Below are 20,367 nucleotides of genomic sequence, written 5' to 3' on the forward strand. Positions count from 1 at the left end.
AAAGATTGGGAACCATTTTGGGGAGACTGTATCTCTAGTGTAGGGTGTTTTTGTTAAGGGCCGACATATTTTGGATATTGTTTTGGTGTCAAATGAAGCGTGGAAGAATATAGAGCTTTGAAAAAGGAGGGCCTTATTTTTGAAAAAGCACATATGGTTGGTCATATTGCTTGGAGGTTTTTGGATTTTGTGATGCAAATAAAGGGTTTGGGGGTAAGATGGGGCAAATGGATTATGGGTTGTTTGTCCACTTGTAATATGTCGGTCATTGTTAATCGAGAAGCTGGGAACACTTTTAAGGCATCTAGAGGATTAAGGTAGGGAGACCCACTTTCTCCTTTCCTTTTTATTCTGGTGGCGGTCAAGGTTGTTAAAATCGGGATCCTACGTTGGATCGTTGGAGGTGTTTATAGGATCGGATCGTAGAATCGGATCGAGGATCGTAAGATCCTACCGAAAAAGACAAATTACATAATACTTTAATTTAAATAAATATTTCTTATAAAGTATACACAAAATGAACCTATATTTTATTAAAAAGAAGTGAAGATATTGTGAAAAATATAATACTCCATGTAAAATGTACATATAATATTATGCAATAGAAAACTCGATGGTAAAAGTTCTGTATTTTATCAAAAAAGAAGGTGAAGAAGAAGAAGAATTCTATAACAAAATACTTTACAATGTACAATAATGCATAAAAAGTGAAGAAAAAATATTTAACAAAATTGGATATGAAAATAGATTAAGAACTCAAAAGAGTAGCTTAATCGAATGATAAGGTTTGTCGTTAGCATCCCTGGTGGAGCGGATTCGAGTCACAAAAATAATTTCTCCAGAAATTGGGATAAAGTTACAATCATCTTACCCTTCTTAGACTCCGCTAAAGCTAAGTTTGTTTTTTCGACTATTTAATTTTCTTAAATTACCGCAATATTTGAATGTTTGTTTCTTAGTTTGTTTTTCTTAGTCTATTTGATTCAATAATACTTAATTTTTATTATTTATTTTGACAACATAAATTGATATTTAGATAACAAATATAAAATTTACAACAAAATATGTCATACAATACAAAACAAGGCTTGTAAATTGGATCGGATATGATCGGATTCGGATCGGGATTCCACGATCCTATAAGATCCCACTACCAGGATCGAAAGATCCTACCTATAAGAAGTTTTTTACATGATCCGGATCGATTGCACTCAAATGGATCGTAAGATCGTAGGATCGTAAGATCCGGATCGGGATTCTGATAACCATGGTGGCGGTTGTGCTGGGGAGGATAGTAGATAGAGCTAGGGGCTTTGTTTAGTTGATGGTTTTGTTATTGGGAGGATGAAATTTGTGTCTCACCTTACATTATGTGGATGACATTTTTTTTTTTTTTTTTTTTCAAGGGAGGAAAGTATGGTAGCTAATTTTTTAGGGATTGTGAGAAGTTTTGAAATTATGCTCGGTCGTAGGTTAATTTGAACAAGAGCGGTGTGGTTGGTATTAATTTGCAACAGGACAAAATGCAGAGGTTGTGGGAGGATGTTTGGTTGGGTGAATCTTCCTTTAACAAGGTTGTTTTACACTTGTATATTGTGGTTCGTTCTCAATAAATTTTCCATTGCATCTTTGGCATGCTCCAATTTAGCTCCAATTATTTGGAATTTCAATTTCATCAGGAATGTTAATGATCAGGAGGCTCTTGAGTTGGCATCTTTGTTGTCTTTGCTTGATAATTTTTCGTTGTCTCCAAATGTTTGTGATAGGTAGGTTTGGCTTAAATACTCTTCCGAAATCTTTTCATGCAAGTCTTTTTTTTGATTCAATCATTGAGAAACCCAGGCTTTGTTTGGTAGAGCTTTTGAAGTTTCCTCTTAGTTTGAGTGTGTTGTTTGGTTACAGCTTTAGAAAATTAATTTCACACTCACTTTTCAAAACACTTTTCAAAACACCCACTTTCAATATCATATGGCACATCACTCAATTAAAACTCTTTTCAAAACTCATAACCAAGCAAATTTTCTACACTCAAATCATAATTCCAAAACTCACAAACTCAAAATACAACTCTATTCTCAAATCATAATTGTAAAACTCTACCAAACGCGACCCCAATGTTTCTACTTTTTGGTTGCACAAGAGGATTTGGAAAGCGGTGCTGTCTCCTGAAGTGAAGATTTTTATGTGGTCGTTGGCTCATGGAAGCATTATGACCAACGATATGTTTCAAAGGAGGAGACTGAATCATTTCCTTTATCCTCAATGGTGCATCATGTGTAGGGGATTTGGTGGATCATTTATTCTTGCATTGCCTCCTGGCTTTGAATTTATGGCATCAACTATTTTGTTTGATTGAAAACACATTGGGTGGCTGTTGGTGCATGTGCAAATTTGCTCTTAATTGATTTATGAGGTTTTGGTGGCAATTAGAAATAAAACAAATAGTGGCATTGTGTTGTCTTTGTGATCTTTTGGATAGTTTGGTTGAAAAGGAATGCAAAGATCTTTGAGGATAGGATTGAATATTTGGATATACGCCTCTCCTCCGTTTAAACGGGTTCCGCATTTTTTTTTTTTTTTTTTGATTTCCAAAGATTGTAAAGCTGTTTGTGAATCTTGATTTCTTTTCTTTGTGGTGTTTCAGTGTGGTTTTTCATGTTGTGTTTGAGGACATCTTGTCCTCTCTTTTTTTTTTTTGAACACCATCTTGTCCTCTCCTTGTACCCCTTTTTTCATTATTAATAAATTTTTTATTTTAATTAATTAATTAATTAATTAATTTGTTTTTTGTAGCTGATAAAAAAAAAGTGTAATGATTTAATTATTGATAATGTATTAACATTTATATAGGTTTTTGTTTTTGATATTAAACATTTTCAAATTCTTTTATCATTTCCCTTATGGTTTCGAAATATTTTGAGAGATTTTTGAAACGTTTCCATAATATTTCTGAAATGTTTCTAAAACATTTTCATTTCCAAGCTACCCGAAACAACATACCGAAATGAAATTTTTGATCCTTGTTATGTTTAGGCTTTGGCAGGGGCAGTTGGATTGAGTTGGGTTATTGCTTCATTATATTCTTGGATTGGAAATCTTTATTTGTAAGACAAAATGGCTGGATCAATATAATAAAGGTAGGACTTGGGTCAGTGTGGGTATTTATTGTCGTCTGGACTGTTCGGTTGGGCTAGGCTTGTTTTGCGTTAAATATTCTTGGCTCTGGGTTAGACTTGTGTCTAATCAAGGGTTTTTATACTCTTTTCTTTGCACAATGTTTTCCTCATGTAGTAAATAGCAACACATAAAGGCACTATATAGCTATGATGAAACCTCAAGTGAATACAGAACACAACACTGACAATGTTGAGCAGTAACACGGCCACAGACAAGGGATCTGGCTTTTGATGGTGGCATCGGCATGAGGGAAGCATCGCCCACAGTGATGTAATAGATGATGTGGCTTTGGTGGAAGAAGTAATGACTCAACAAGGGATGTTGACAATCATTGCTATTTCCAGCAACGAGTCATGGAATTATCTGTCGCAAATAGATCGAAGTTAATGTTGTGGATTGTAGCAGTTCAGACAACCCAACAATTCTGAACTGAGAGATAGCAAAATAAATCAAAGTTAATGCTGTGGATTGCATCAGTTCAGGCTACCCCGCAATTCTAAATTGAAAGACAGTGGCAGTGAGGCACGAAGGTGTTGGTTGTGATTGACAATGGATGGTCCGGTGATTTGAGGCAGTGAAGTGACAAGGACAATGACGAAAAGTAGTGTCAATGCAATCCAAAATAGTAATTGGTACCCAAACTTCAATATATGCGATGGGTAATGACAGTGTGATGATGTTGATGCTGCTGACGGTTCACCAAGACTTGAAACATTGGCGGTTTCCAACTGTTCGATGAACTTCTTGAATGAATGAGGTTGGTCAATGCCAGGATCTGACACCTAAATTGATGCAGGATCAATAAGAAAGAACGAAACGAAAAGACGAGAAACATTAGGATTGAACATTGAAGGAGTTTAGTTTCTGTAATAACCCGACCCTCGTACATGTTTATTTTCAGTCCTTGTTTTGTGCTTTTAAATGCTTACTATAACTGCTTACTGTAACATCCCATGAGAAATTAAGGTTAAGTAAGTGAAATCCATGTTTAAGGATGTCTATCTGTCTAACAAGAAAAGTATCTATTACATCTAGAATGGTTGAATCAGAAATTGGAAGCCTTAACGGCTTAATTATCTAAAATTGATTATATATCTGTGATTAGCATAATTTTTACGTAATATTAAGCATGTTTACGAAATTTCAATTTCGGAATGATTGAACGATGGAATTTTGTCTTATATGCCTTTATATATATATCAAAGTCCAAGTTCTCTTAAGCTTGATCAAAAACAATTTGACATATCTCTTGGAGAGGAAAAAAACGAAAGAAGAGGAAAAACAAAAAAAGGAGAACAAGGGCAAGGTTCAACAAGGAAGGGAATTGAGATTAAATTAGGAGATCCTTGCCATTTTTAAAGCTTAAGGTATGTTAAATTTTGTGTATATGGGAATTCTCCTTTTAATTGTGAAGAATGATTTGTTTATGATTTATGTTTGATGATTTAGGGTTGTAATGGAGAATTGTTCATAATTTATGTTTGATTGAAGAGGATACTTATCAATTGGTTGCTTTGACATGAAATTTATACCTCAATCTTTGTTTCTCATGTCAAACCCATGAAACTATATTTAAGTAAGGTATGATGTTTTGATAAACACGAGGAACTTGAATTAAAGATAGAATTTAGACGGTTTGTAACTGGAATAAGCTTCTATTCATGTGTATTTTATGATGCTCAAGTTCTAGTACATGCTATGGTGCAATTTATACTTCAATCCTTGGTTTTTATGCCATATTATAATGTGTTATGTTTTTTATGAACAAAAGGAAGTTAACTTAAAGGATGAAATTTGGAAGAATAGTGAGTTGATCAAGCTTTTAATCATGTTACCTTTTGATATTTCAATGATAAATTATGTTATAGTGAAGTTGGGTTCAAGTATTGCCTTAATTTCATCTTGGGTTGCATGAGAAATGAAGTGATGATGCTTAAAATTGAGTTGAAACTGAGCTGCCCCAAAACAGGGCCATGGCCGCTCGAGCGGAGGCCTCGGGCGCTCGAGCGGAGAAAGAAGAAAAACCTGGAAATGCCTACTGTCTACGGCCGCTCGAGCAGAGGGGGATGACCGCACGTGCGGTGCTTGGCCGCTCGAGCGGAGGGTCCGGCCGCACGTGCGGCCCGGGCTGGAAAAGTGGTTCGCTTAGTTTTGCGTGCTTGACTCACTGGTATTTTTAGAATATTTTCTGATGATTTTAAGAGGGTTGTAAATTCATGAAAAGTGTAATGATTCAGGAAATGATTTAAGAAAGAAAAGAGAACTAATGTGCAAGTTTTGCGTGTGTGCAGGACACACTCCGAGAGGAAGTAACACGTCATCACAACACTGTGAGTAATAGTATGGAAATGTATATTTTATCTACCATTGGTAATTATTATCACTAACGCTCTGTTCCTCGTAAGTGTTACATGCATAGTTATGACGATTGGAAATCAATGTGAATGTTGAAGGATTGGCACATATCGGTATGACTTTGCAATCATTCTATTCTGTCAATAACGAACATGTCACCTATGAAACCTAGATCGTTCAGATCTTATGGCATGTATGCAAAGGTTTAATGTTACGATGTGACCACATTAGAATGTAAATTGGTCTATCCTTATTAAATGTAATGGAATGACATATATGCCTCTATTAATGGTACATTCGCCTTTGATCCTCATTAATGTTATCCATTGCTATTTATGAAGTCCAACCCGTTAATAGCTGCTATTAGCACTCTGTTGGATGTAACGTAACTATGTTAACTCATGTGAATAATTAGAAGGAACTATGTGCTTCTGTATGAACTATTAGGCCAGAGGCCATTCTGTGAAAGTTATGAGGCCTATGGCCGTTATGTGAAAGTTATGAGGCCTATGGCCATTTTGTCTGATCTGTTAGCATGAAACAAAGTGCTGTACGGAGCTAAGTGGTACACTTTGGTGGGAGCCACCTCTAGAATCCGTGCGAGCCACCTCTTGAGTTCATGCGTACATGAAAGGGCTATATGCCATTCTGGGCTTAATGTCGTTCTATTTAAGGGCTAATTTGTGAAATTATGAATATTTGTGATATTGTGAACCTATGAAGCTGAGGGCCAATCTGTGATATTGTGAACTTATGAGGCCGAGGGCCAATCTGTGAACTTGTGAACCTATTAGGCCAAGGGCCAATTTGTGAAATCTTTGGAAATAAAGCCACTTTGTTTTAAAGGCCGGATCCAAAGCCGTTGTGACATTAGTACAGAATCAGATTAACTACCTGTCTTTTATATTATATACGCTCTGATTTGCATTATTATGCAAGTTGAACATTGAATTATTCAAGTACTATTATTCACTGAGGTTATCTCACTCTGTATTTCGTCTGATTCCGTAGGTCCTGCGTTTGGAGGTCAGCCACAACTCTTAATGCTCATCTCCCTTTGTTAGCCCCTGTGTATCCAAGCATTTGGGTGAAGCTTACTCGTTTTGTGAAGTTTTAGCCTACATTCTGATTGTCCATAATATGTTGTAAATTCTAATGTTTTTGTTATATGCCCAAACACGGGCGGGGTTGTATATGTGTGTGTAACTATTATTATCTGTTTGTTTGTGATCCTGGCATGATAGTGGTCGCTCAATGGATGTAGCTCTTTTCTTGCATGTTATTATATAAAAATTTATGCTTCCATTTAGGCCCCATATGTCATATATAACAGGTTAAGTGTCCGTTTCTGTAGTGGTCATGCCCAAACTTCTAGGGGTGGGTTTGGGGTGTGACAGTTTCAGACATAGCAGCAATCACCCTAGGCTTTCACATCAATCACAAGTCAAAATGATAATTATTAATTGTTTTCCAAGTCAGCTAAACCATTACATAAAAGATTAATTTATAAGCATGCCTAACTAATCCTAAACAAACTCGACTTCCTAGATAGATAAAATTCTTAGATAAATAGCTTGTAGATAAATAGAACTTTTATTCTTATCCTTATCCGATGCATTCTCCATCACATGAGTTGGACAATAAAGAGGCAATAGAACTTTTTTTCTTAAATTTTATGGACATAGCTATAGAAGTCACCCATGGGTCAGTATATCGGTCATTTGATCGTTTTGAGTCTCTGAATTTGTTTGAATTGGGTTAGATAGGCGTTTTAGAACTCGATGCCTCAAGCTTTAAATTTTGGAATCTTAATCTTTTGTTTGAATTGGGAGTTCTTTTAAGTCTGTATATAAGAGGTTGTGTCCTGGTGTGATGCAAGTGATATCCACCTTCAGCCTTGTGGCTCGGGTTCTAGTCATGGGAAAAATATGGGGGGAAGGTGTGCATTGGCCTCTGTGTTCATGGGTAGGTGTGTTAGCTTGTGCATGTTTTAATCATATTTTGTGCAGTTTGTTTAATTGATTGGAGTTTCTTCTATAAGTGTTACTGTTTCTTTCTCCTTATCCCTTTGCCCCCCATGCACTGGGAAAAAAATAAAGAAGAGAGAGGAAGAAGAAAGAATTGTACCTGAAACAAAAAAAAAAAAAAAAGAATTATTATTTGTAGCAAATTTCTGTTTGACTATCATCTTATTGGATGTTGTGTGTCCTTATCTGATTATTGAAAGAAACTAACTGATTGTATCTGACCCAGATCTGAGCTTGGTTTAGAACCTGGTGATGACCCAACTTTGCTGTATCATGTTGAACAAGTTGTCAAATGCAGAGTTACAAGTTCTGTTCCTGCTTCACGGCGCATCAACCTTAGTTTTGTTATGACACCTGCAAGGTAATCTTTGACATCATTAGTTGAAGTGTTTATTATTATAGTTGGGTGCAAATTTTTCGCAAAATACCTAGCTTTATAATAAAACCATAACATAATTGAGCAGTCAGAATATTTTTTCATAATTTGATTCAATAGTTAATGCATGTTTGACATATAATGACACACAACTCACAAAGGATCAGGATCTTTTAACATAATCTGTGAAACCTTGAAAAGTAACTGAAAAAAAAAGGAAAAAGAAAGAAGATATGATTTGTTTAGAATGATGAAACATATTTTTCATAGGAAAAGTGGTTGAAAATTTATGTCAGAAACAGTGCCTAGGTGTTGTAACTTGTGTGAAGGTTGTTTAAATAAGAAAAAAAAGAAAGAGATAAAGAGGGGGGAGAGTGAACAAGAAGGGTATGGGAGACCAACGCCATGGCTTCTGCACAACTCATTCATATTTTTCAGTCCTACCCTAGAATTGAAGGACATGATTTGCATTTTTGTAACTGGATACCTACGTGTGTAGTTAGTTGGCAGCAGAAACTGTATTTACTTGGTCAATAATTCAATGGCTACTATCTTTTGGTAAGGTAACTTGGTTGCATGAGTGTGAACTAATATTTATATTACTTACCAATCACCCACCCGTTTTTTTCCTCATGGAAAACTTGTTAGAATAGGAAATGTGCCTACTATTCATACATGTAATATGCATCCAATTTTATCGGAACCTGCACATTTTAAAAGAATTATGGACTGAAAATAACATTGCTTCATACGTGGACAATTATCTTCTCAAACATTGTTTAGTGAGCCGCCTTCCTTAGAAAGCTCTTTTATGCTTTGAACAGTAACACTCTGTTTGGATTGTGAGGTGAGGTGAGAAAAGAAATGATTATGGTTTCTCACCATCTACATTTCATGGACTCGGGTACGAGTGTCGGCACGGGTATATATTTAGAGGTCGGATTCAACAAACCTCTAAATGAGGGATACGCGGGTACGGCTAAAAAGTACCCAAAAATTAGACACGGGTATGTGGAAACGGTTAAACATGGCTTTGCAAAAAAATATTTTGTATTTTTCTAATTAAATTTTATGTATTTTTTTGGTAACATGGCGGTTCTATTATAATTTCTTCCCAAACCAAAAGTACCACACCTAATAATTTCTCTTTATAATATTTTTAATTTATCTGTATATGTTATCTTTAATTGACATCTATATATATTATAAATAAAACATTATAACAAAATAAGAAATAACAAATTATGTTGAAAGAAATAAAAAATAAAAATTAGATGATTTGTTTGACTAACGAAATGGCCTTGGATAGAGTTGAGTGGAAAAGAAGGATTCATATAGCCGATCCCATTTGATGGGACTTAAGGTTTGGTTATGATTTATTTTATAGATTTTTTATTATTATATATATATATATAATTTTATTAGTTTTTTTTTTTTATAAAAATAAATGATCTATTTTATTTATTATTATCTATTAAATAGATGATTTTATTAGGGTTTTTTTTATTTATTTATTTTATTTATTATCTGAGAGAGAGAGAGAGAGAGAGAAGAAAAGGAGACGGGACTCGTTGAAGACGAAGGGGAAGTTGAAGAGGAGATCGACAGAGAGAAGAAGAGATCAATGTCTTCACCCTTTTGAAGTTGGCGACCAGGTTGTCTCCTTGCTCTCTCTTCTTTCTCTTTTGCAATTAGGGCTCTGTCGTATCTGTTTGTAAACAGCCGTGTCCCGGTCGTATTTGTTAGAATAGTATATGATTATTTGGGTTATTATTTTGTAATTATTTTATGCCTTAGGGCTTCCTTGTAATTATTAATCTTCATTAATATAAATAGGGAATGATATCCTAATCATTCCCTAATCTGATATTCTCTAAAATTAACATGGTATCAGAGCTAACCGTAAAACCTAAATTCCTCTAAGCATACAGTACCCACCGGAGCCACCAACCCACTTCCGGAGCCAACCAAGCCGAATCACATTCGAATCATCATCATTATTGGTTTCGTTGGCTTCGTTCGTGTCAAGCCTGAGGGGTTTCGGTTCACCTAGGGTTCGGAACTCACCTGGTGTGATGAACGTGGACCACTGAATCACCCTCGGCTCATTGTTGTCGTCTGTGCTAGCTTCGTCGACTACTGGATGACTCAGCGGACAGCTCCTCAGTCTTCGTTGGCTTCAGCCGACTGCCTTGCCCCTTCCACTACCCTACCTCGCTTCTCTCAACTGCTCAACTCTTCCTCTGCTTTGCTTATCTTGTTGTCTTCCTCTCTCTGTCTGTCTCGTTTCTCTGTCTCTCACTCTTGAGTTGTTTGTTTGCTCTGTGTTTATATAACCTAGGTATATAACCCAGCACTGTTTGTTTTATTTTTCTAAAAAAAAAAAAAAAAGAAAAAGAAGAAGAAGAAAATAGTAAGAGTTGTTAATTCTTTACTGTCATAGTGGTTGTTTGTTTTTCCTTCTACCACCACCACCACCTTCCAGGTTTGTGATTGACACTAGTTTTGTTGTGGGTTCGGTATATCTATGGCAGATTCCACCGATGTGTCCACTACTTCTCAGACACCCGGGAGTGAGAGTTTCCCTATACCTACTACTATGACTGATAACCCCAACCCTAGTCTTAAAATCACCACCTCTTTATTTAATGGTCAGAACTATTTCGCGTGGTCGTAGAGTTTGACTATGTTTTTGAAGAGCAGGGGGAAGATGGGGTATGTGGATGGCAGGATACAGGCACCCAGCACAACTGACCCGGGTTATGATTAATGGGAGATTACCAACTCTTTGATTATGGGTTGGCTTATTCATTCGATGGTACCAGACATTGGCGAGGGCTACTTGTCTATGGAGACTGCCCAAGATGTTTGGGATGCTGTGGCTACCACCTATTCCCGCAAAGGGAATTTCTCCCAGGCATTTGAGTTACGTCGCTCTATTGAGAGCTCTATTCAGGGGGAGCAGACGGTTCTTCAGTACTTCACCTTCCTCCCTAACGGCTGGAAACGTCTTGATCACCTGCAGGACTATAAGCCTGTTTGCACTGTTGATTCTGTCGGGTACAGGAAGTTTATTGCACAGGAAAAGGGTCTTCTAGTTTCTGGCCGGTCTCAATGTGGAGTATGATTCGGTTCGGAGTCGGGTTCTGAGTATGGATACTCTTCCTTCACTTCAAGAGGCATTTGCCTATGTCCAGAATGAGGAGTCGCCGGTCTGCTATGATGTCCCCTGTCTCTACTGACCGCTTAGCATTACTGTCTACCTCTCGAGATGGCCTTAGCCCGACTCCCATTCCTTCGTCTGCCGCTAAGGAGTCTGTATTCTGTGATTACTGTAAGAAGCTGTGGCATACTCGTGAGATGTGTTAGAAGCTTCATGGGACTCCATCCGGGTATCGAGGTGATCGGTCTGGTTCTAGAGGAGGTTGATCAGGCCAGTCTAGAGGACGTGGCTCCTATCCCCGAGCTCATTAGTCTAGTGTCGTTGATACACTTTATTCTAATTCTGCTTCCGTTGGCCAGGCTTCTGATGATCTCTCTGGCATGACTACTCATGAGCTTGAGAATGTTCTGCATCAATTGCTAGACCGTTGGTCTTCTGCTGCTCTCGGTACATCTTCCTCGTCATTTGCCCGTTCAGGTAACTTAGTCTCTTCTCCTTGTGTTTTCCTGTCTCATAAGTTTTTGCCTTGGATTATTGATTCTGGTGCTTCAGATCATATGTCTGGCTCCTCTGATCTCTTCTCTGCCTATAAGCCCTCTTCAGGTCAGGACAAAGTTAGGATTGCAGATGGTGCTGTTTCTTTTATTTCTGGGAAAGGTTTAGTCCATGTCACTCCTACTTTATCTCTCTCTTCTGTTCTTCATGTTCCCAATTTTTCTGTTAACCTGCTATCCTTGAGTCGTATTACAAAGGATTTGAATTGTAGTGTGACATTTTTTCCCGATAATTGTCTTCTTCAGGATCTTGTCACGAGGAGGACGATTGACAGTGGTAGTGCAGAAAATGGTCTTTACTTCCTGGATCAACCGGACAAGCTTGCTCATTCTTCCACTATGCGTCCTACTACCACCGATGATATATGGCTGTGGCATTGGCGTCTTGGGCATCATTCTTTTTCTTTACTTAAGCATTTATTTCTATCTATTTTTTCAAACAATAATGTGTCTGAATTTCTTTTGTGAGTCTTGTCAGCTTGGCAAGCAACACAGAGCTTCTTTTGCTCCCAGTTTTAATAATAGTTTAGTTCCTTTCTCATTAATACATTCTGATGTTTGGGGTCCATCTCGTGTTGTGTCTATGAAAGGTCATCGCTGGTTTGTTATATTTATTGATGATTTTTCTCGTACTACTTGGGTGTATCTCATGAAAGACAAGAGTGAGGTTTTCTCTGTGTTCCACAATTTTCATAGGATGATTTGTACTCAGTTTGGGGCCACTGTCAAAATATTCCGTTCTGATAATGGGGGTGAATACATAGATTCTGGGTTAGGGTAATATTTTTCTACTCATGGCATTATCCATCAGACCTCTTGCACCTATATCCCTTAACAAAATGGGGTGGCGGAACGCAAGAATTGCAATCTTCTTGACATGGCTCGGTGCATGTGTTTTTCTATGAGTATGCCTCGGTCCTACTGGGGCGACGCTGTTCTCACCGCTGCCCATCTTATTAATCATCTCCCTACTCACATCTTGCAAAAACAAGCTCCTCTTCAAGTCCTCCTAGGTTCCCAGTCCTTGTTTTCTATTCCTCATAAAATATTTGGTTGTGTCTGTTTTGTCCATAATCACTCTCCTACTCGTGGTAAGTTGGACCCTCGCTCCCTCAAATGTGTTTTCCTTGGGTACTCTCCTACTCAAAAAGGATATTAGTGTTACCACCCTCCTTCTCGTAAGCGGTTTGTGTCCATGGATGTCACATTCTTTGAGTCCCAGTCCTATTTCTTGTTCTCTCCGGTGTCACAGTCCTCCCTTCAGGGGGAGCTTTGGTGTGAAGTGATTCTTATGGTGGAACCAGTTGTTCTTACACCACCATGTCATACTGGGACTGCAGAACCCAATGTCACCAAGGATAGGGAATGACAAGTTTTTGTCAGGGACAAAGACGGACAGAAAGTTAACTGCATACAAGAGACCACTTCTGCTCTTCCACTGTTATCTCCTGTTTCTGATGAGAGTCCAGGTAACTTTGAATCTCTCGAGTCCATTGATCTTGATGTTCCGATTGCCAAGAGAAAGGGTGTGAGGTCTTGTACTCAACATCCTATCTCAAATTTTGTGTCCTACTCTCATTTGTCGTCCTCATATAAAGCGTTTGTGTCCAATATTTCCTCTGTTAGCATTCCTAACCATTTTCAGGATGCTCTTGCTAGTAGCTACCTTTGAGTGGAAACTTGCCATGATTGAGGAAATGAAAACACTTAGGAAGAATGGTACTTGGGAATTGACTGAGTTATCTAAGGGCAAACGACCGGTGGGATTCAAATGGGTGTATACTGTGAAACACAAAGCGGATGGTTCTATTGAGCGTTACAAGGCTAGACTTGTGGCAAAAGGGTTTACTCAAACGTATGGCATTGACTATTAGGAGACCTTTGCATCCATGGCTAAGATGAATTTAGTCAGAGTGCTTCTCTCTTTAGTAGCTAATCTAGATTGGCCACTTCATCAGTTTGATGTAAAGAATGTCTTTATCCATGGTGACCTCGAAGAAGAGGTATATATGGACATTCCTCCTGGTTTTGAGGATCTCGAAAGTCATTATATGGACTCAAGCAGTCTCCGAGAGCTTGGTTTGAGAGATTCACTCAAGCTATGCTTAAATATGGCTTCAAACAAAGTCAGGGAGATCACACCTTATTTGTGAAACATTCCTCACTTGGTAAGACTACAACCCTCATTGTTTATGTAGATGACATAGTTCTTACGGGTGATGATAGTGAGGAAATTCTTCTGTTGAAGAAATATTTAGCCCGTGAGTTTGAGATCAAAGACTTGGGGAGCTTGAAGTATTTTTTGGGAATTGAAGTTGCTCGCTCCAAGGATGAGATATTTATCTCACAGAGGAAGTATGTGCTTGATTTGTTGAAGGAAACTGGGATGCTTGGCTGCAAGGCCTGTGACACTTCACTAGAACCCAATCAGAAATTAGGGGATGATGAAGGAGGAGCAACTGTTGACAGGGGGAGCTATCGGCGATTAGTGGGTAAACTCATTTACGTATCTCACTCTCGTCCTGATATTGCTGTTGCTGTCAGTGTGGTTAGCCAGTTTATGCATGCTCCTCATCAGATTCACTTCGAGGCTGTCATACGAATTTTCAGGTACTTGAAGTCTACCCCTGGTAAGGGTCTTTATTTTTCAAGGTATGATCATCTTCGTGTAGAAGCCTATACAGATGCTGACTGGGCTGGATCAGTGACTGATAGGAGATCGACTTCAGGGTATTGCACCTTTGTTGGAGGCAACCTAGTTACTTGGAGGAGTAAGAAACAGAATGTGGTTGCCAGGTCGAGTGCAGAAGTTGAGTTTAGAGCTATGGCACAAGGGGTGTGTGAGCTCTTATGGATCAGGTTATTGTTGAGTGATCTAGGTATTGATCAGACAGACTCCATGCGGTTATACTGTGATAATAAGGCCGGTATCAACATTGCTTACAATCCGGTTCAACATGACAGGATAAAACAGGTTGAGATTGATCACCACTTCATTAAGGAGAAACTCACTAACTAGTGGCGCAATATGTACTCCCTTTGTGCAGCCTGGTGACCAACTTACTGACATCCTCACCAAGGGAGTTGGGAGTAAGCCATTTCATGACATCTTACGCAAGTAGGGCATGAGAGATATCTTCACACCAGCTTGAGGGGGAGTGTTAGAATAATATATGATTATTTGGATTATTATTTTGTAATTATTTTATGCCTTAGGGCTTCCTTGTAATTATTAATGTTCATTAATATAAATAGGGAATGATATCCTAATCATTCCCTAATATGGTATTCTCTAAAATTAACAGTATTCAGCACCCGTACCCATGTTGTGTCATGTCAACACGTGTACCTCTCAAAAAACAAAGAGTCCGTGTAACGTAGCTCACCATTATATTTGGATGAATAAAAGAGAAGATAATGTGGTTTCTCACCTCTCTTGTTTGGATAGAGTAAATAAGAAAAAAGAAAGGAAAGTGTTGTGTTTCATTTCACTAAAATAACCGTCCATATTAATAAGCTATGTTTTTTCATAAAGGTAATTTTGGTATCTTAGAAAAGTTTCATTAAATCAATTCGTTTCTCACCAAATCTCACCGCTTTTGGTGAGAAACAAAACATAGGTTTGGTGAGAATCCTTTTCTCATCATCTCTCATCATTTCTCACCTACTTAACCATCCACACAAGTAAAGGGGTTTCCTATTCTCACTATTTCTTTTCTTTTCTCACCAAATCCCTCCATCCAAATGGAGCGTAATAGTATGTAACTGTGTAATAATATTGGTTGTATATTTAAAATGGATCTACAAGATTTGCTAAAATCTTGTGTTTACTTTCTAACATGATAAGTGACCAAAAAGCATGTGACTTGTTAAATATGGTTACTTTGTAACCAGGGGTCAAATTTGTTTCAACGTGTCAGTTTGGAAATGGAAATGTATGGGAAATTTGAGGGAAATCATAAACATTTTTGGAAAAGCACAATAATGTTTGATAGAAAAACTAAAAGCTATCCAAATGCATATGTAGCCTAACGATTAAAACGTAGTTGAGGTCTACTCATCCATTCTTATTAAACTTGGTAGTAAATGTTAATATAAACAAAAAAAATTCAATTAAAGTCAAATAAATCCACAAGTCTTTAACGTTAGCATTTATAATTCTAAATGTACATTAAATCCCTTCCAAACAAGGTTTACATGTTCGTCTGATTTGGGAGTTCCAGCATTTTAAGGAGGCATGTCATTAATGCATTCAATTTAAAATCAAACAACATGGTTTCCCAAATAGCCATTATATTCCCACTCTTAAATCTATTCCTAGTCACTTATAAGAGATAGTTTTGGAAAATTGTAAAATCTTATGCTTTGAGTTTTCAAAGAGGAGACATTGCGGGACATTCCAAATGGGAAATAAGGATGAACAATGTGGGATGAAGGGAGCAATAAATGAATGCCAAAGGGGTTCTAAGGTGTAAGGAGCCCTTTAGCGATAAGATTAGAAGTTTCTTTCTAACAAGTTAAAAAACAATGTTTCAACAATGATCAATAAATATTGATAGATGATCTATGAAGCATCGACAATTGAAAATAAGTGTTGTAGTTGTGTTAGACATGGGGACATGGCGGGGACACGCATTGGACACGTTACGAGGTGTGCCCCTTTATTTAATTGATTTCTTTTTAGGGGACACACTGGGGACACAGCAAGGACACTCTGGGGCAGTGTTTTAAAATACATGCCTAAGCGCGCACTTAGGCGCAAAGTGCACTGAGGTGCCTTAGACAACTTGAGGCAAGGTGCTATAGGAATGGCGGATTTGAGGCCCGTGACTTAGGATTTGGCGTGAGGTGCTTGCCTCATTCATTTTTTTGCTCCATCCTTATTCTTTGTGTGTGTGTGCCATAGGGAATCATAACCCCTTTAATTTATTTTATTTTATTTATGATAAATAAACTAAATTTATCGAGCGAGCATCAAGATGATGCAAAAGAATACAAAAAGAGCCTCGGCATGGGGTGAAAAACTAACAACACCTAAACAATAACATCATCCAAAAAATCAAAAAAGAACAAACAAATCTGAACCTGTCCTCCTTTCCAACCAACAAATAATAAACGACTCTAGCCAGGACACACAATGATGAACCTCTTGAAACGTTCGTCGATTCCGTTCCAACCAAACCAACCACATCAAACTTAGTGGCACCAACAACCAAACCTGCCGCCGCCGCCGACAAACATAAACATGTACTTTGAGCCCCAATTTTTATATTAAAAAACCCTTAGGGATTGAGAAAAAGCTCTTGGATTGCAATATGGATATATGACTTTGGCATTCCTTTCAATGTAGTGAATTAGGACAACGCTGGGCCAATGATTGAAGCTATCAGGCAATTTGGTCCCGGTTTAAAATCAAAACCACTAAGGTACTATATGTTGCGAGTTTCTTATCTAAAAAGAAGTGAATCACGTCAATAAATTAATGAAGGAAGATAGGTAGTATTGGATAAAGTAAGGTTGAATATTATTTTTGAGAAATTTTCGGAACGTTGAATGTTATTTTTATGATTTTTAGAATATTGAAAGTTCTATGGTTTTTGAAATTTTAGAAATAGTTGCTTATGTTGAAAACTTTGCCTATATTAAAATTTTACTCATAGTCTACGACTTGTGCCTCACTTTGATGAGGCACGTGCCTCGCCTTGCACCTCACGCCTAGAGCTTTTTAAAACACTGCTCTGGGGACATGCCGGGGACATGCGAAGTAGTTTTTTTTCTCGCTTGCTTTAGTGCTTTTGATGTATGTTGGATGTTGGATGTTGGATGTTGAATGTTTATTTCTTTTTGCTTAGATTTAAATACTTCATCTATCATCCATAAAAAAAGATACAAACGATAAGTGTTAATTTAAAGGTGATTTATTTATTTATTTTAATATTGAATTAGTATTAGTTTTTGTTAATTTTGATTGTTTCCGGATGTAATATTAATCTACATAGAAAATTAAAATATATGAAAAATATTTTATTGCCTTGTCCCGCAGTATCCGTGTCCCTATTTTTTTTAAAATGAGCATGTCTTGTGTCCGCATCCTTATCTGTGTCTATGATTCTTTGCAAATGATAAATGAAATGGTTGGGTTGGGGAGTGGGGATTGTCTTTGTTAAGAGAAAAACTAAAAGTACTAGGGAAGAGGGGGTGAAGAAGATATCTGTGAATACAGTAGAAGACAATAAATAGCTCAAAAATGTCCTGTTTCTATTCTCTTTATCTCTCTATTTCTCTATTCTACTTTCTCATATTTCTTTTATCACATTTGACATGTTTTATTTGTTTCTAAACTTCTTGTTTCTTTTTCTTTACAAAATGGAAAAACACAAACAATTTTGGCTAGGGACTCCTAATGGGTCTCTAACAAATTGTTCCCGTGGGACTCCTAATGGGTCTCTAACAAATTGTTCCCGTGTATTTCGTAGTGTTTTGGTGAGTTTCAATGTGTTTTGGTGGAAACACTAGAATTTTGGTTTTCAACCAGTTTTGTGTTGGTTTCTTGGAAAACTGAAATGTTTCGGTCATTTTCATTGAAACAAAATGAAATCTTGTTCCTTGTTTGTTACATAAAATGTTGATACTCATAATCTACAGTCATGTATGGTAATGGAAATATATGTCGATTCCTGAATTGCATTTTTCACATTGAACAGTGTACTAATCTCAACTGAGATTTTCTACTGGCAGGGTTACTGATGATGATGTGGCCAAGTTGGGCACTATTGTTTCTGGAGTGGTTGAGTGAGTAACCCCTCATGCAGCAATAGTACGTGTCAATGCAAAAGGTTACACCAAGGGTACAATTTCTGCAGAACATTTGTCAGATCACCAAGGTATGTTTTCTGTCTTCAAGAAGAAAGGGTTGTTCAAGGCTGCCTTCTTTCATTGTTTACTGACTTTCAAGGGACTGCTGCACAGGGCTTGTGGGTTTGATGAAATCTGTCTTGAAGCCAGGATGTGAGTTTGATCAACTATTGGTTCTTGGTACTCAGTTTCTTTCTTTTCAATACTTGTATCAAGGACACATCTTGTTTTCTCGTTAAATTGTTTTCCTTAGTTTTAATTTTTCTTTTGCTTTTGCTTTTATTATTATTATTATTATTATTATTATTGTTTTTTATGTTTTATGTTTCAATATGTACACTCTTTCTTATATTTTCAGTTTGTTTTATGCTTGTTCAAATAAGCCTTTTTATTAGGACATAATAATGATACTGGCTGGTCTAAACAACTGGAATTTTGTTTATGTTTATATGAATTTCAGTGAATGTCTATATCCAATAGGCCTGCAGGATTATGAAAGCCAGTTTTTGTGCTTAGGATCAATTTCGTGTTATTTTTATGATTATTATTATTTCTTTAAACATGACAGTTAAATTTGGACGAACAATTTAGTGGCCAGTATGTCCTCTGGAAACATATTTATCAATTTGGTTTTTAGATCTGAGTTCCATGAATGCTGTACATTGTAGCCTGGTAGGCCACAGGATTGATATTTGTATAATTATATATATCTATTTGTAAATGAGTTTTAAAGATTGTGAGATATGACAAACACACCATACAGGGGAAATAAATAAAAAAAGAAAACTGTTGAGGCGGCAACAATGGTTGAGTTCTTTGTTGATTGTGGAATAGGTGTTGGTTTCAACTGGTTTTAATGGAAATCAACACTCAACTTAAAATAAAAAAAGACCTGCACAAATAATGATTTTGGAGTTGCTTTCTTTTGTAAGTACTTGTATTTATGCCCACTTCCCCATGTCCCAACAGCCCAACATTGCTGGGAGAGAGTTGAACTTAATAAATTAATGCTATTATGGTTTTTGACTCTCTCTCTCTCTCTCTCTCACACACACACACACACACAAACACACACACACACACACACACAGTTTTCCTTGACGAAGGTCTGGGATGCTATGCTTTTTTCTTAGTTGCCCATTGTCTAATAGTTCCGATGTAATCCATATGAGGGACTAGAAAGAGTAAAATACGAAAATTAGAAAAAACTTGTTGAAATTGACTTGATTTTAGGGTAGGGCCTATTTGAGACATTGCAATAGTCACATTTTTAGTCTTAGTGACATGTTGTTTTGTTGTTATCAGGTTGGTATGTTTGGATCAGTTTCTACATCTTTTGTTTGTTTTTTTGAATCAAAATATTTTCATATTTCTTAGTTTGCCTGACATCGGCTTTTTTTTATTGGTCCATGTGATGTATTGGATCTTTAGTTGATGACTCTATATTGGTTATATGGATTGCACTAGCAAGCATATAAAATTTTAAATTTGGATTCTAAATCCTACTGAAGTTAGGATTCTATGTTACATTGACTAAAAAGAAACCAAATACTTATGTTGGACACCCGACCCTTGGGCAATGGTGTGGGATATATGTCCGATACTTCTCATCAGACACTCCATACATATTTTTATTGAACACTATTATTATATGTATATATTGTTGTATTATTGCTATAAAATAAATAAAATGCTTTTTTGACATTGTATGTTACATAGAAGTTAACATTGTTTTATCTCATATAATAGATTAAAAATATAAAATTTGACCTTTTATACCGAGTCAGTGTACCCTTAAATTTGACGTTTGCTGGGTCTGACCTCTAGATACCCTCCCGCACCCGATACCTGTACCTGAGT

General features: G+C 37.0%; 1 protein-coding gene and 1 long non-coding RNA gene across 2 annotated transcripts in view; both read left to right on the forward strand.

Moving 5' to 3' along the window:
• The window catches only part of LOC114258744 (rRNA biogenesis protein RRP5), a 76,838-nt gene that overhangs the window by 31,521 nt on the left and 24,950 nt on the right, over nucleotides 1–20,367 (forward strand). Inside the window, 3 exon segments of the mRNA XM_082912415.1 lie at nucleotides 7,786–7,920; nucleotides 18,391–18,536; nucleotides 18,622–18,687. Of these exon segments, the coding sequence (XP_082768541.1) occupies nucleotides 7,786–7,920; nucleotides 18,391–18,536; nucleotides 18,622–18,687 (347 nt within the window).
• LOC145816161 (uncharacterized) lies at nucleotides 9,903–12,197 on the forward strand. Its single transcript, XR_014358599.1, has 3 exons — nucleotides 9,903–11,575; nucleotides 11,702–11,755; nucleotides 11,899–12,197. It is a non-coding gene; the product is annotated as an uncharacterized LOC145816161 (long non-coding RNA).

Source organism: Camellia sinensis, unplaced genomic scaffold (genome assembly GCF_055761805.1).
Source record: "Camellia sinensis isolate YWXY unplaced genomic scaffold, ASM5576180v1 Unanchor3, whole genome shotgun sequence".
Classification (NCBI taxonomy): domain Eukaryota; kingdom Viridiplantae; phylum Streptophyta; class Magnoliopsida; order Ericales; family Theaceae; genus Camellia; species Camellia sinensis.